Here is a 15,396-nt window from a genome sequence, read left to right as displayed (position 1 = left end):
TTGCAAAATAACTAAAGGTGTTTCACTTGATTATTCTTAAAGAGTGGGAATCCTCTCTCTTTCTTTCACTGAAAGATAGAGCTCAGCACGCCAAAGGTGCCTTTGCTAGATGAATTTGGGTAGATGAACCCCTGAGATAAAGCCCTTGCCTGATTCCAGTTCTATGGCTAACAGACAGGGGCAGGGAGAGGAAAAGGCGATTTTGACATTGCAATCTTCACCTTCACAGGCACATCACAGCACCTTTGATCATGGTGAGTAGCACCCAAGTCCAAGAAAAATCTCCCCTTCAAACAGCGAAAGCTAAATATTTAGTCTGGAAGGCAGCAGACAGAAGCCCATCATTCTCTCTGCCCCAGGAAACAAGGACAGCAGAGGATTGTCCTTGAATCCTGAGAGATTGATTCATCACCCTCTTAACTACAGTCTTTGACGTGATGTTTCAGTAATGCTGTACTTCCCAGGTGTGTGTGGGGGCGGGTGCAAAAGAAACCCCCTGTCACTCTCACTGAGCACTCCCAGTGTGCAAGGCCCTCACACTGATACACCTCATCTCAGCAAAGTCCTACAATGACCCTGTGAGAAAAGGTAACGTCCCCATCTCGCACCTGAGAAAACGGAGGCCCCGAAGAGGTTCCGTGACTTGTCCAGTATCACACAGCAAATCAATGACAGGCCAGGGTTCCACCTGATTGCATCTGATTGCAGCGCCCGCACTCTCTTCCTGCCGACTGCCCTATGATTACCTGCGTGTGCACACTTCAACACTGACCTCATCCAAGGCAGCAGAAACGGGGGACGGAGGTTCTTTGGATTACACTTTCACAAGTGTTTGCTGCTGAGTGGCAGCAGGTTTCACCTGAACATAGACGAAATTCTTAGATGGCCAGGGCTATGAAAACACAGAGGCCACGTGTGGAAAATGCTACAGTAGCGAGGCAGACGGAGCAGGATTCCTACACTTAAAACAGCTGGAAGGGGGCGGCCAAGTGGCTCAGATGGTTAGAGCGCGAGCTCTTAACAGGGTTGCCAGTTCGATTTCCACATGGGCCAGTGAGCTGCGCCCTCCACAACTAGATTGAAGGACAATGACTTGGAGTTGATGGGTCCTGGAAAAACACACTATTCCCCAATATTCCCCAATTTAAAAAAAATTTTTTTAATAAAAATAAAAAAATAAAATAGCTGGAAAGCACTCTGCCCACCAATAATTACCGAACATTAAATGCCTATCGTGTGTTATGGCATGTAGTCTAGCAGCTGTTTTAACAGCCAACAACACAGCCTCAATACAAACAACAAAGATGGGCTATTGGGATACAGTGTATGAATTTCAATGTCTATCAACTAGAGAACTTCAGAGAGCCATAAATAGGCCAAGGACGTTAGTTCAAACTTCTTAAGAGCTGGATTCTACCTTCCAACCCCAAAATAAGTGGTATCAGTTGTGTCTGGCACAAACTTTCCAAGTCGGCTAAAAGGCCCAGATGGCCGTTACTAGCACCAACACTGAGAAGGCCTCGTTCTCAGAGAGAGGAATGCTGAGGGGTTCCTCTTCGCCAGCTACTCGCCACTGAAGATTCTGTTTTCTCCAGCTCTCTGTGCCCATCATTTCTTTGTGGACACGGATTTTCCAGTTACATTATTGGTCCTGACCCTGTGAGACTTGACTCTTTATCCCAAATTGTAAGTCATCTAGCGAGTCACAAAAATGGGCAACTTATTTCTAGCATGTGAGGCAACACCTCTGCAGAGGCTTGGAGAAAAGAGGACAGAGAAATGGCACCTCTACTTCTGTGCTGCAGAGAAAAGATCCAAACACCCAACCCTCTCTTGCTCCTGATACCTGCCAGGCACTGAAACCTCACAAACCCTCCAAACAACCCAATCCGGAGAGGCTGATGGCCATCCTCAGAGGGGTCTCTCCAAAGGTGGTGGACATTGGCTGACATCATACTGTTTCTCAAAGCATTATTCCCCACTCCCTGGGATTTGTTTGGGAAGATTTTTAGCAGTTACTCACCTACTCTCCGCACGTAATAAAGATTTACAAACTACATTCATATGATTCTTTCCCTTAAAACGCCTGGGTATTTTATACATTGTAATAAACAATAAAAACAGGTTTCCAAACCCCTTCCCATCTCTCTGATACACTTGAAACTATTCTCCTGCCTGGGAATTCAGTTGCCGTGAAAATGAGTTTGCACATTAACACAGGTATAAAATGGGAATGTCAATAAATAAAATTAAGTCATTCGTGATATGTATGACAAGTATAATATAACTCAGACTCTAAGTACGGGAGGTCTTAACCCATACTCCAAAGGAAACCATGGATCACCCCCCAAAATAGGAATGCACCGACAGAAAACTTCACACAAAGAACCGTTGCTCTAAACATTTCTCTGTATATCCTGGAAGAATAACTGGCTGCTGCACCTGATGTATAAAAAAGCAGTCAAGTTCTGTTCAACAATTCCTCTTACCCAAACAACCAACTTTGACACGCCACCCCTGACCCTTCCAAGAATCCTGAGTTTTCTACTCCCCTCTGGGCCTCCTTTACAGTCACGTATAAGCTCTCTGGAAATTTCTACCAGTTTCTAACATAAATTGCTCCTCGCCACTTCCCAGTGTGTTTTCCAGAACTCTAAGCGTCTCCCCGGCTCCTCCTTACCAACAAGGGCGTCTTACCGGGATCTCCCGCCAAAGCAGTTTGTGCTAGGGGGCTGGTGCCGGTTCTCTGGAGCGATAGCTGTCCCACTGGATTCTCTCAAAGGTGGCTGCGATCCTAGAAAGGGGATCCATCACAAGAAAAGACAGATGTTGAGAAGCTCAGCCCTTGTTGGAGATGTGGAACAAGCTCACCACCCATGTATTAGCTACCCACCACTACGGGATACAGAGCATCTAACAAGAGGCAGACACCAGCGTGAGAAGGAGTGGGGACTGAGGAGGAGATCTGATCAGAGGGAAACAGACCTTTTCCAAGACCTTCTAGAAGATCTAAGGCCGTCAGAAGCACGTTGCCTTACACATTAAATGAACTTCAGCCATACCACATGAGACAAAGAACAGACGCTCACCATGCAAAGTGGGGGCAAGAAATTGGGGCATTTCTCCATATCACAACCAGAGATCTTTTAAAAAGCCAAATCACATTCAACAGAAATCAAATCACGATACTCTTCTGCTAAAAACCTTTCAACGGCTTTCTGCTTCTTTGGATGGGCTTCAAAATCCTTAGCAGGGCCTTCAAGGCTGTGTGATCTGAGCCGACCTGCCTCTGTGGCCTACCCTTCCACCACTCCCCTTGCTGCCCACTATCCAGCCATCCTGGCTGCCTCTATTCCCAGCACAAGCCAAGCTCACTCCCACCTCAGAGCCTCTGCACATGAGAACCCTCCATCTCTTACGCAGCCAGCCCTTTACCCCACACCCCCACATTGGCCTGTCTCAACTCTTCATACTTCATCAGGTCTCGGCTTCCTCAGAGAAACTTTCCCAAGCCTCCCACTTTAGATGAGATCCCCCTAAAGTACAAGAAGCACATATCACCCACTACCTTTCCTCCACACCATTTGCCACAATTATACTTATATAATTATTAATGCATTTACTCCTTTGATGTCTAGCATCCCCTGCCCCCACAAAGTGAAGTATAAGCTCCTGGAAACACAGACCATGTGAATTTTGCCCCTGCCACCTGGCTACCACCTGGTCCAAGATCTAGTACATACCAGGTGCTCAGTTATGGATATACGTGCTGAATGAGTGAACGATGCCTGTTTTTCTCCACGTACCCAAAATACCCAGGCACCATTCAGTCCAACTGAGGGAGGACTCTCCAGTTAAGGCCCAACCATCACTGAGGTTTCACCCAACTGCTCTTGAATTAAAATTCAAATTTCACCCCCTTGAAGCTACAGAAACTCTATTTGGGGCCTGGAAAGTGCCACGGTTAACATCACATTTAATGAGAAAAATTATGGAAAACCCAACCCATCTCCAACCTCAGACTTCATGAAATAATTTCCTGCTCGATCCAAAGGTGACTAACTTCAGACCAGAAGATCAAAAGAAACACATTCAGGGCAGAATGGGAGACACTCTCTAAATTCCCTGCTTCTGTCTGTAGTTCGCTAGTGCGAATCTCCAAATAAGACAGCAAGTCCCCTTTCCCAACCAATACCCTCTCATAAAAGACACCCTCAAACTCCCCAGGAAGGTTAACTGTCTTGGGAAGAAGAAAAATGGGCCCAAGTAATATTTAATAAAGATATTTTATTTTTCCACAGTCCATGTGGGATGAAAAAATGTTTTTCTCTGCTCTCAAACCAAACAACATACTTACAAAGACTTGACATTTATTTTGGTCCTTTATCAGGAAGCTGTCCTTGAAAACTCATTTCATGATTTTGATCAAGCTATGACCACTAAGAAGAACCAGTGCTCGCCCTAGTGATGGGCCAGGGCTGGCTGAGCTGTACCCAAACCTAGGTACCTGGTAGAGAACCAAGCTCTGGGCACTTCTTCCTACCCCCCACCCCACCCCTGGGGAGCAGGGCGGCACTCACCATCTGTCACAGCACTGCCATTAGGCACGCTTCCCAGATCAACAGTCGGCCCGTCCAGGAAAATTGTCAGCTCACCACCCGACACAACACCGCCTTTGTTCTCTGTCTGCAGGTTCAGGGTCAGCTGCATGTTCTCCACTGTTGGACACAAAAGACAACAAGGATGGAAGAAAGAAAATGCACCCCGAGTTAAGATTCTGTAAGTTATAAGCTCTCACTTCATTTAACCCTGGCTTGCCTCGCAACATTTTCCTGCGTCTTCAAGTATGTCTTGTGGCATGGGAAAAAGAATGGGAAGGAATGTCTAATTGTCACCATTGTTGTATGAAGCTGATGGGAAAGGCTAACTCTTCATAAACATTTTAGATTATCAGGTTAACTACATAGTTATTTGTTTGCTTATACTCACAAGACCATAACAGAAGAATAGAGATACTGATGGCATACACAGGAAGAAAGTAGTCACAAGCAGTTATCAATATAAAGAACGGGGGCAAAAAAAAGTGAAATAGATCAGGAGATCCTGAGGAAATGTCATCAAGAGTCATCTCTAGAAGGATTGTGGAGGCTTGTGCTTTTCTTATTTATATTAAAAAGTATTTTCTTAAAAAAAAAAATTCATTCCTGAAGATACTTCATTTTGAAATAAGGAAAACAATGTTTAAACAAATAAGGTTCAATACAAGCAAATCAGCGCCATAGTCACGTGGGCCTGGGTTAGGCCTGTCAGGAGAGACCAGCCAACACCTGGCTTTATAACTGAGGCGAGAAGGCAGCTCAGGGTCACCAAGCCCACACAACACGAGGTAAAGTCAGCTCTGTGGGCAAACAAGAAGAATGGGGAAACCACAGCAGACAGACAGAACAAACTGGCACGAGGCAGAAGCCCCAAGCCCTAGGTGGGCTGGCAACTACTACAAACACAACCCGACCCCCCACCACCAAGCTTGGCTACAGGGAATAGTTTCCATCTAGTTACCGCTCAGGAGCTGTAACCTCCAGGTCAGGGCCGTTCAACAATTACCAAGAGAGAGCAGTGTTTATGAGGATTTCCAAAGGGTGTGCCGTCCTTCCACGCCTCCCCACATCTTACAAAGCCAGACCAGGAGAGTGCGACATACTCCCACCACCCACCAAGCCACCACTTCACTTTATCTCTTAGTTACTAATGTATTATAAGTTATCTCACTGGTTTTCTAGAACAGGACAGGGTATTTATAAATAAGCATCTCCATGAGCACTTCCTAGAAACAACCACACCCCACTAAAAAGCCTGCCCCAAATCCAAGAAACAGACACAGCCCTTTAACTTAGCAAAAAAAAAAAAAAAAGTCTAGATCAAGTCAAGGACCTATTATATTAAAGTAAAAACCAGTTACCCTTTATGTTTTCAAGTTCTCCTAAGCATCTCTACCTTCCCTTAACCTCTCTTCCCTGCAATGGATCTCTCCAAATTCTTTTGAGTCCATTGGTATTTTCAGTCAGTTTCACTGAGAGGCTTGGTGAGTTCCAAATATTTCTATAAAATAACACTTGTAATCTGAAAATAAGTTCCTTCAAAAGACTAGGAGTGAGGGAAAGAAATGAGGTCTTATGACCACTGGGACCACTTGCCAGCCATGCAAATGAGCCACCTAGCAAGTGAAGCCACCAGCCCCCATCTAGCCTTCAGAGGCTTGCAGCCCAGCCAACATATCAGCTGCAACCTCATGAGCGATCCCAGGCCAGATTGCCCAGCTAAGCCGCCCCCAAATCCTTGCCCACTGAAACCCTGAGATAATATCTCAGGATAATAAATAATGCCTACTATTGCTTTAAAAAAAAAGTTAAGAGTGCCTCCCTACTCTACTATGCTGAGATCCAGGGCCTACTTCCCTAGCATAGCACGGAGGTTGAGGGGCTTCAAATCTCAGGCCAGCTACCTAGTAGCTGTGCAGCATTACTCCAATTAATGTGACCAATGGTCTCCCTGGAAAATAGGGAGTGGTAAGATCACACTTTTCAGAGGACATTTGTAAGAATTAAACAGTACCTAGGAAGCAACTAAGAAGCTGTCATTTTTAGTATCTCCCTGTGGACTTTGCTGTTTTAGGCTGAAGAGTCCCAGTTTCTCTTGGTCCACCTCGTTCATTGCAGTTACTCTTCTTTTGGCCTTTCTGAGCTTCTTCAGGCTGCGACAACAAACTCCACAAAATCTTCCAAGGAAAGCCATATAACCACCACAAGGACAGACCGTTATATACACTTGTAGGCTCACATGTTACCTGGCAACTCTTTGAGACACACTTGACCTTCAGAAATAGCCAGGGAGAGGGGAGGTCTGTCTTCTTTAAACTTTTGAGACCATAACCATCCACTGTCCTATTCACTGAAAAAGAGAGAGTTGGAGAGCTCTCTGCCGTCACTATCACCCCCGAGCGTCACACTGAGTGTGGCTACGGGCGAGACGCCCCGGCACCCAAATGCTTCCTGATGAGCGGCACTACAAAGCGCACAACGTCACTTTCCAAGTCTTCTTGCAAAAAGAATTGTCTAAATCCAATCAAGCCCTTAAACCGCCTTCCCAGTTTACATGAAATTAAGGGATCAAAGAAACAAATTCAATGATTCTATGAGGAAACAATCAAAAAAATCCAGACTACGGTGCATCTAATCAGTAACTGTCCTGGACTCTTCAGAAAGTCAGTGTTATTAAATATGTTTCTTAGGGGAAAAACAAACAAACAAACAAACAAACAAACGGGGGGGGGCAGGAAAGAGATTCTTCTAGATTTAAAGAAATATAACCCGAACATTAAGTGAGAATTCCTACTAAACCTTGGTTTGAAAAAAACATTATTGGGACAATTGCAGATTTCTGCATCCAGACTGTATATTTAACAATGTCTGAAATTACTGTTACTTTTCTTAGGTTCAGTAATGGCACGATGGCTTTCTATATATGTGTTCTTATTCGTAGGAGACGCAAGAGAAGACTAGGATGATATCTGCACTTAGTCTCGAATGGTTTTATAGGAGAACAGGCTGAAGTGTGTAGGACTCAAGTGTCATGATATCTTCAATGTACCTTCAAATGGTTCGTGGAAAAAGTGCACACACTCCCAGGCTCACACACATCAGTTAAACAAACACGGCAAACGGGTCACAAGGGTTGGATCTAAGTGGGGGGCGTCTGGGTGTTCATCGTGTTACTCTTTCCATTCTTTTGTATGTTTGAAAATTTCATTTAAAAAGTTGGAAAGGATTTTTTTTTTAATTGGCAAGGCTATTAAAAAATTAAACCTCTGAGAACAGAACACCCCATTATTCTCTTTAAAAAAAAGAAAAAGCTGAGCCAGGGGAGCCCTACAATGCATAATGGGACTAAAGAAGCCATTAGCTAATTGAGTGACAGACTTGAGCATACAGGGGAGGCTGAAAGGAGTAGTGTGGCTGGAAAACATATACTGAAATCTGAGCTATAAATAGCAGCATTAGCCACCTCGCCTCTGGGGCCCTCAGGTTTCACTACAGCCACACTGACAACTCTACAAAGGGCCTTTCTCTTTAAGCTGGTCTTCCTACTGCCTTTTGAGGCACTGCTCAAAACTCAAGAAACTGGTGGGGAAAAAATGGGTGTAATAGGTCGATACCCATGCCTAGAATCAGATACAGCACAGGAAGCTCACCAGCTTCTCCCAATCTTGACTGGCCCTGCGCTAGCACATATGTGTATTGGGCACCTACTACTCTAGTCAGAGATTCAACAGGAATAAAATAGACAAAAATCTGTGCTCCTGAGTGTTTATATTCTAGTTGGGAGAAACAAACAATAAGCAATGGTTTTATAAAGCAAACTGCAGAACCTGTTAGAAGATGGCAAATGCAGGAGGGAGCGCGGGTGCGAGGGAGAGAGGGAAAGAGAACTAGAAATGAGCAAGGGGATGGAGAGTGCTAGAGGTGGGAGGAGGGTTTGGGGTGTTGAGAAAGTCTTGCTGGAAGATGATAAGTGAGCAGACTTAAAGAAGGATGAGCAGGGGAGCCATGTAGGTCTCAGGAAGAACACTCCAGGCAGAGAGAGAAGGAGGCCCGAGGTGGGAGCAGGCCTAGCAGGTGTGAGGAATGGCAGGGAGGCCGGTGTAGCTAGAAGGGATGAGGAAAGGGAGGAGGAAGAGATGAGAGGAATCAGTAATCAGAGCCCACAGGGAAGGCCCCAGAGCCCCAGCAAGGTCTCTGGCATTTACTCTGCATGAAATCAGGGGCCATTAGAGGGTTCTGAGCAAGCAAGGGACATGACTCCCAATGCAACACAATCACTCAAGCTGTAGGAGGAGCATGGGCTGAAGCAGACAAGACCAGGTAGGAGGTCACTGCACTATCCCAGGCTACCGCACAGGGTGGCTTGGGCAAGGCAATGGCAGTGTCTTCCGGGAACACGGTGCTTGAGGGAGACTGTACCTTGGACTCCTCCGTGACACATGTTAGGAAAGTGCGTGACCACCCCCACCCCACCGAGCACATCAGCCAATCCCCACAGACCCACCAGTCTCTTGGAATCAAAGCTTTGGGCAAAATCATAAGCAGGGGCTGAAAAACGCGCCAACTTACAGCATGGCTGGAGGAAGTCAGATTCAATTACAACCAAATGGAACATATATAATGAAAATATTCCGCTGGCAAGAGACTTTAGTTGTACCAAGAAGGCCAAAGTCCTGAGCTCATGCTAACTTCAGCAATCAGCAGACACACTTCTTTGGTTCTGTGCCCTTCCATTCTGTTCTAAGTACCCACTGGTTACCAATACCTTGCAATGCTGCTTTACAGAGATCAACAGACAGCAGTAGGGCTGGATATTAGAATATAGGAGAAACGAATTTAGAAATTCTCAAGGACCATGCCAGGAAATCCCTTCAAAAGCCAGCATACCAAGACAGACAAGCGGACATTAGGTGCCTTATGATGGAAGCACACGCCCCCGCATCAAAAAGGAAAAGAAAAGAACCCAGGTCAGATCAAGCCTCTACATCGACTTATGAGTTTAAAGGAAACACAGAAGGACAGAGGAACAAGCCACGATTCAGCAAAACCCACGATTCAGCAAAACCCACGATTCAGCAAAACCCAAAATGTGGGCAACGACAGGACACACTGTCCAGTTTCTCTAACAACGAATTTCAAGGTATAAAAAGAGGAAGGAGAAGCTATTGGTTAAAAGAGCCTTCGGAAACACATCAATCTTGTTTGGATCCTGATTTAAACAAACCAGTGGTGAAAAAAGAAACTGCAAGATAACTGGGGAAATGTAAAAACTGATTGAATATTTGATGATATCACAATAATTACCATTAAGTTTTTTAGGTATTGCGGAATGTTTTTTTAAGAGACCTTATCTTTTTAAAGATACACACGGAAGTATTTGTAGATGAAATGTGCCTGGGATTTACGTAACAATAATCCAGTTAGATGAAACAGGAATGGCCATTCCTCATGTGGCTGGGGAGCTAGGGGGCAGGCACATAGGGATCCATGGATTATTTTTTCCACTTTTTTGTATGCTTGACATTTTCTATAATCTATATTTTTTCAAGCCAGCACATCCTAGGTACAAACACTGACGGTCAACTAACTAAAAAACTTACAAGAATTCAACATTATATATACAATTTGAAATACCAAAAGGTAGAAAACATACCAGTCAAGACACTTGGGGAATAACTCCTATTCTTATTTTTCCTTACTTCAAAGCCTCAGATTTGCAAGTGGCTTCAGGTTAATAATTTCCTATTGGGAAGAGCTGTTCCGTGCAACAGGGATGACTAATATTTTTCTAAGAGTTACTTTCTCCCTTTCTTGACATGGACTTTTTAATGTGTTTTGTGTTATGGTACTAATATGGATAGATAAATAGACGTTGTCTTCCTTATTCCAATAAAAGAAAAAAACTTTGTAAACCATAACTGCCGAACTGTGCCACTATAATGCTATTCAGTTATGAAATCCAGAACTCTTGCCTGGACAGTTTCACAGGAGTCTATAAAAGAACTTTCCACTTTAGAACCTTCTGTCATCGCTGTCCCTCTAGCTCCCACACCATCAAAAGGTAAGTGCATGTACACACTTATACCTTTTAAAAGGAAAAAGCACTTTTTTCTTCCTAATTCAAAATACAAATGTAAAGATTTACCTGGAAACTTGAGAAAAATAAGACACAAAACTAGGATACTTTTACGGGAGACCAAGTACTCGAGTCAAGAATCTCGGAAGCCCAAAGAAGATGTGATTGATTTGGCCTTAACAGAGCTGCTCAACAAACCTCCTTCTTCCTGCCTCCCTCTGCCCACAATCCCATAGGCCCATCAAAAGAAAGTGAAAATAAGCAGGGCATTCATTAACAGATCAGTGTTCATTCTACACATAACTGTGAAACACTGGTGTACAGAGGAACGGAACCAGAGGAAATTCCAGAAGGGCAGTGAGTAAACAGTCTCTTTTCCATTCCCCGGTTCCCCATAACTCATACACACACAGGCTGGAGTCTACCACAGGTTTAAAGAGAATGCTCTTTCACGTTCCCTTTGCAGTAAAGGAAGCCAGAGGCTTCCAGGATTTACTGTTAAGATGTCTCTTTGGCTTCCAACCTTACCCAGAGCCGAACAAGAGAAAGTCTTTTCTACCAAACCAGCATGAGGTTGTAAACACTAGAGTGCTTGTTGGGGTACCAGTGTTGACTCTGCTTCACCCCTCCTCCCCTCAGCTCCCATCACTCACACCTTGGCAGGGTTCTCCCAGAACACACAGTATAAGGAAGGGTCTACGTTGGCCTTGAAGCCTCTTCTGTGTGCTGCTGCTTAATCATCTCAAAAGTTTTGGTCTGCTGGGGGTTGCATTAACAACTCCAGAATAGATAGCTTCATTTCACAAAGGCAATTTGTGAACTTTTCTTTCCCCCCATCCCTTTCTTTCTTGTTCATTCATTCAAGAAGAATTTTCTAAGCACAAAGTTGCAACTGTGAAACAGATTTCATGCCAGAGATCTATGGTCCCATGAGTAGCTGGACACTTGGCCTGGTCATGGCGTCAGGGAAAGCTCCCTGAGGAAATGACTCCTCAACTGGGATCTGACGTTTCAGGCAGACAGTTGGCAGCTTGGGATGGGTAGGGAATGAAGGCCATTCCAGGCAGAGAAAATGCCATGTGCAAAGGTCCTGTGGCACAGTTAGCTGGATGCTTTCAAGAAACTGAACAGAGATGAGCGGGGCTGGAAAGGAATGTGATCCAAATGGGGGAGGAGATCTACATGGTGGCCAAACACTGTAATGCCTTGTGATTCCACTGTGTTAAAGAATTTTTCTCAATCCTAAGAGCAACACCACAGTACTTATGGGTTTTTAATCAAGGTATAACAAGGTCTGCTTTGTGCTTACAATGTGGAAAACAGACTAGACAAAAGTAAAGGTAGATACAGGCAGAGCAGATAGGAAGCCACAGTGAAGGACCAGGGCAGTAGAGATGGGTATAAAAGAAGTAGGCAGACTTGCAAAAGTAAAAACCAAGAGAGCCTGAAAATAGATCAGCAAAGGAGGTGGGCAAGAAGGGTGGAGGTAGCAAAGACGAATCCTGGGTTTCTAACTTAACTGGACAAACGTAGGATCTATACACTGAAATATGAAACACTAGAAGATGACCAAGTCTAGGGAAGAGGTGATGAGTTCAGATTTGAACATGCTGATTTTGAGGTGTTTCTGACATATCCACAAGGAAACGGCACGTGGGTCTGGAGCTCGGAGGAAAGGTCTAGGCGGGAGTTTCAAATCTGTGGGTCATCTGCACGTGGTGGTTATGCATAAAGAGCCTCACAGAAGGGGATGCGATCACAGAAGAGAATGGAATAGCAGGAAAATCTCACAGTTAATAAACAGATGAAGGTGACCTTGCAAAGAAGACAAAACAGTCAGAGAGGTAGGAAGAAAATCGGGAAGGATTCCTGAGAAGGCAGGAAGGGGTGGGCTCCACAGCATGGACGGAGCCTCTATGAGGAAGGACAGCTCCCCTCCGACCACAGGAAAGAGGGAGGAGAGATTAGGCACAAGCATCTTCATTTCAGTACGTGACAGATTCGTCAATCACGATTGTCCTTCTTTCTCTTGATTCAGGGCCCCAGTGATCTGCGGCCAAAGTCCATAAAACCACACACATTTTTCTTTACTTACGAAAAAGAATACATATGCCTGCACACTTCAAAATTGGTTATTCATAACAGTCATCCTCTAATAAGGTACACTGTAGACAAAGAGTCTCTCTTAAATCAACGGAGGGTCCCTTTTATGCGGGATACTAAAGGCCTCATCTATCTTGGTAAATCTCAGTTTGTCAAGCCCTAGCATATTTTTAAAAAAACTTAAAGTAATTTAGGGGAAAGAAATACAGACCTGAGAAAGTCTTTAGAATAAACTGTCAGTTCACATCACTTACTGCTGCCTTGTCAATAGAGCACCCCTTCCCCAAGGAGAGGGAAAATCCTCATCACCCATTAACAGCTACTCCTAAACAGGCCAACCATAACAGCTCATCCATTCTCCCTGCCCTCAGGAAATCCCACGACCACACCACCTCTCCCTGTTGTACAGGATCAAAGCCATGTTTATAAACACAATACAGGCAGACTTTCAATGAACAAACTGCCTTTTAAATGGTCTTTGAATGGCAAAATGCAGAAGCTCAACTAAGAGAATCTTTATGGTAAAATTCCCCTTTAGGGCGGCCCAGTGGCTCAGGTGGTTGGAGCGCTGTGCTCATACCACCAGCCTGGACCAGGGAGTTAGTTGTATCCTACATAACTAGACTGAGAAACAACGGCTTGAACTGGAGTTGGCGGGAGGGGAGGGGGGAATTAAAAAATAATAATTAATAAAATATTGTCTTCCTTAAAAAAAAAAAATTCCCCTTTAAAAATGGCTTTTTAAAAATTACAATTTCAGACGAGTGAAATATTATGCCACAATTAAGATTAGGATTAATGATTATGATGAGAGTACAAGAACATGGAAAACTATTCATACTATAAAGCTCAGTTAAAAAAAAAACAAAGAAAATGAAGTTATAAACACTATTGTTCAAACCCTGTAAAACATGTAAAGAGGCAAAGAAATAAATGAACCAGGGAAAAATAATAGTTGTGCTTGAAGAGTTAGATTATGAAATAAAAGGTTTTTTAAAAATTTACATTATCTACGTAGTCGATACATTTTTTTTCTTAATTTCCATATCAGTTAGACATGTATATGGAAGTGTTTCCAAGTGAAATGACATGCTGTCTAAGATCTGCTTTCAAACATACCCCCAAAAAAGTGGGGGCTAAAGATGAAAGACAACTGGACATGGGTTGATCATTGTGAAAAGCGGGTAATATACAGGATGGTGCATTATACTAGTCTTTCTACTTTTATTTTTGTTTAGGATTTTCCATAATATAAAGTTTTAAATTTGTTTCCCATTTAAGCTATATAATATTATCTTCACAGTAAGTAATATTAATTTAAATAAAAAATATAAGCTCATTATAAGAAATTCAAACAATACAGAAATGTAAACCATGACACCTTCTTCATAAATACACGTGCCAAACCCCTCCCCATGCCATAACTCACTATGCACAACTCTGTAGGAAGTCATCGTACCTGCAAACACCAGCCCAAATACACACATATAAAATACACATGCAAAAATTGCCTTCATCTAGACCTAAAAGTTGTGTCTTTTAATGTTTCACTTAATGTATTCCACGAATCTTTTAAAATATATAAGAGGCAATTATCCATTGAGGCCAGTTTTAGGATTGAGGGAGGGGCATATTCAGGGTGAATTCAGCCTTTACTGAAATGTGCCCCTCTGAGAGAGTGAATTCATTAATACAAGAGAAAACAACCATTAATTAGGGAGGGGAGAAGGGAGGGAAGACAGAGACATCGCTCTGAGAAATGTGTGCCTTACTGTCCTGTACGTAATAAACAGCACCCCCCCCCCCGCCCCCACCAGGCCTGGCCTGACACTAAGGTGAAAATCCCCACTCTGTTTCTAACAGTGGCACAAACTGTGCTGGTTGTGTAATTGTGGCGTTCTTACTGTGGTCCAGCATCACTTTCCCTCCCCTACCACTCTCCTACAAGAATAAGTCTCCTACTCTAAGAAAAATACTCCTAGAATCCTGGAAGACCAAAGGAAAAGGGAAAATAAAACACTCCAATGAGATAAATGAGGTTTGATCTTAATACGATTCCAGCAGCCACAGCATCTCCCCTGGGAGAACGTGGAAGACTGGAACAGGCAATCAGGCGGGAGGCACTCTCAAATAACTGGCGCAAAGCAGAGGCTCAAACATCAGATGAAATGTTTCAGGGATGGTTTTTGTGTGTGTGTGTGTGTGTGTTTTTTTTGGCAAGGGGCAGGAAACAGCTCATATCCAGGCAACAGTCTCATTTTCCTATCACCAATTCTGAGCTCTGTGCAAAGCCACCATTTCACGCCTATAACAAGGAGATGGCATGACACCTCTGTGGGACAGGCTCAAAGGGAATGGAAGAAGTTTCTAGAAATGTATGAACAGGACAGTCATACACTAACAATAACCTGATTTGGAAGAAAAGTTTCCCAAGTCTTCCTTGAGCAACTTGACCTCTAGACCTGCACTGTCCAACATGGGAGCCACAAGCCACATGTGGCCGCTGAGCACTAGGAGCATGGCCGGTCCGAACGGAGACGTGCTATGAGCGTAAGTGATACATTGGGTTTTCAGAGATCTGATACCATTAATAGTTTTCTTTATGTTGATTATATATTA

The 15,396-nt window shown here is 43.8% G+C and overlaps 1 protein-coding gene across 3 annotated transcripts in view; it reads right to left on the bottom strand.

The window, feature by feature from the left end:
- WWP2 (WW domain containing E3 ubiquitin protein ligase 2) overlaps positions 1-15,396 on the bottom strand; it is a 125,645-nt gene that overhangs the window by 68,556 nt on the left and 41,693 nt on the right. For all 3 annotated transcript variants that reach the window (XM_081032375.1, XM_081032376.1, XM_081032377.1), the window contains exons 5-6: positions 4,581-4,718; positions 2,698-2,794 (exon numbers count right to left, since the gene is read on the bottom strand). In XM_081032375.1, the coding sequence (XP_080888501.1) occupies positions 2,698-2,794; positions 4,581-4,718 (235 nt within the window). The remainder of the gene's footprint in view (positions 1-2,697; positions 2,795-4,580; positions 4,719-15,396) is intronic.

The sequence above is a fragment of the Rhinolophus hipposideros genome (assembly GCF_964194185.1).
Source record: "Rhinolophus hipposideros genome assembly, chromosome: 21".
In the NCBI taxonomy this organism is placed as follows: Eukaryota; Metazoa; Chordata; class Mammalia; order Chiroptera; family Rhinolophidae; genus Rhinolophus; species Rhinolophus hipposideros.
The sequence above is the reverse complement of the archived record's forward strand: the minus strand, read 5'-3'. Positions and strand labels throughout refer to the sequence as shown.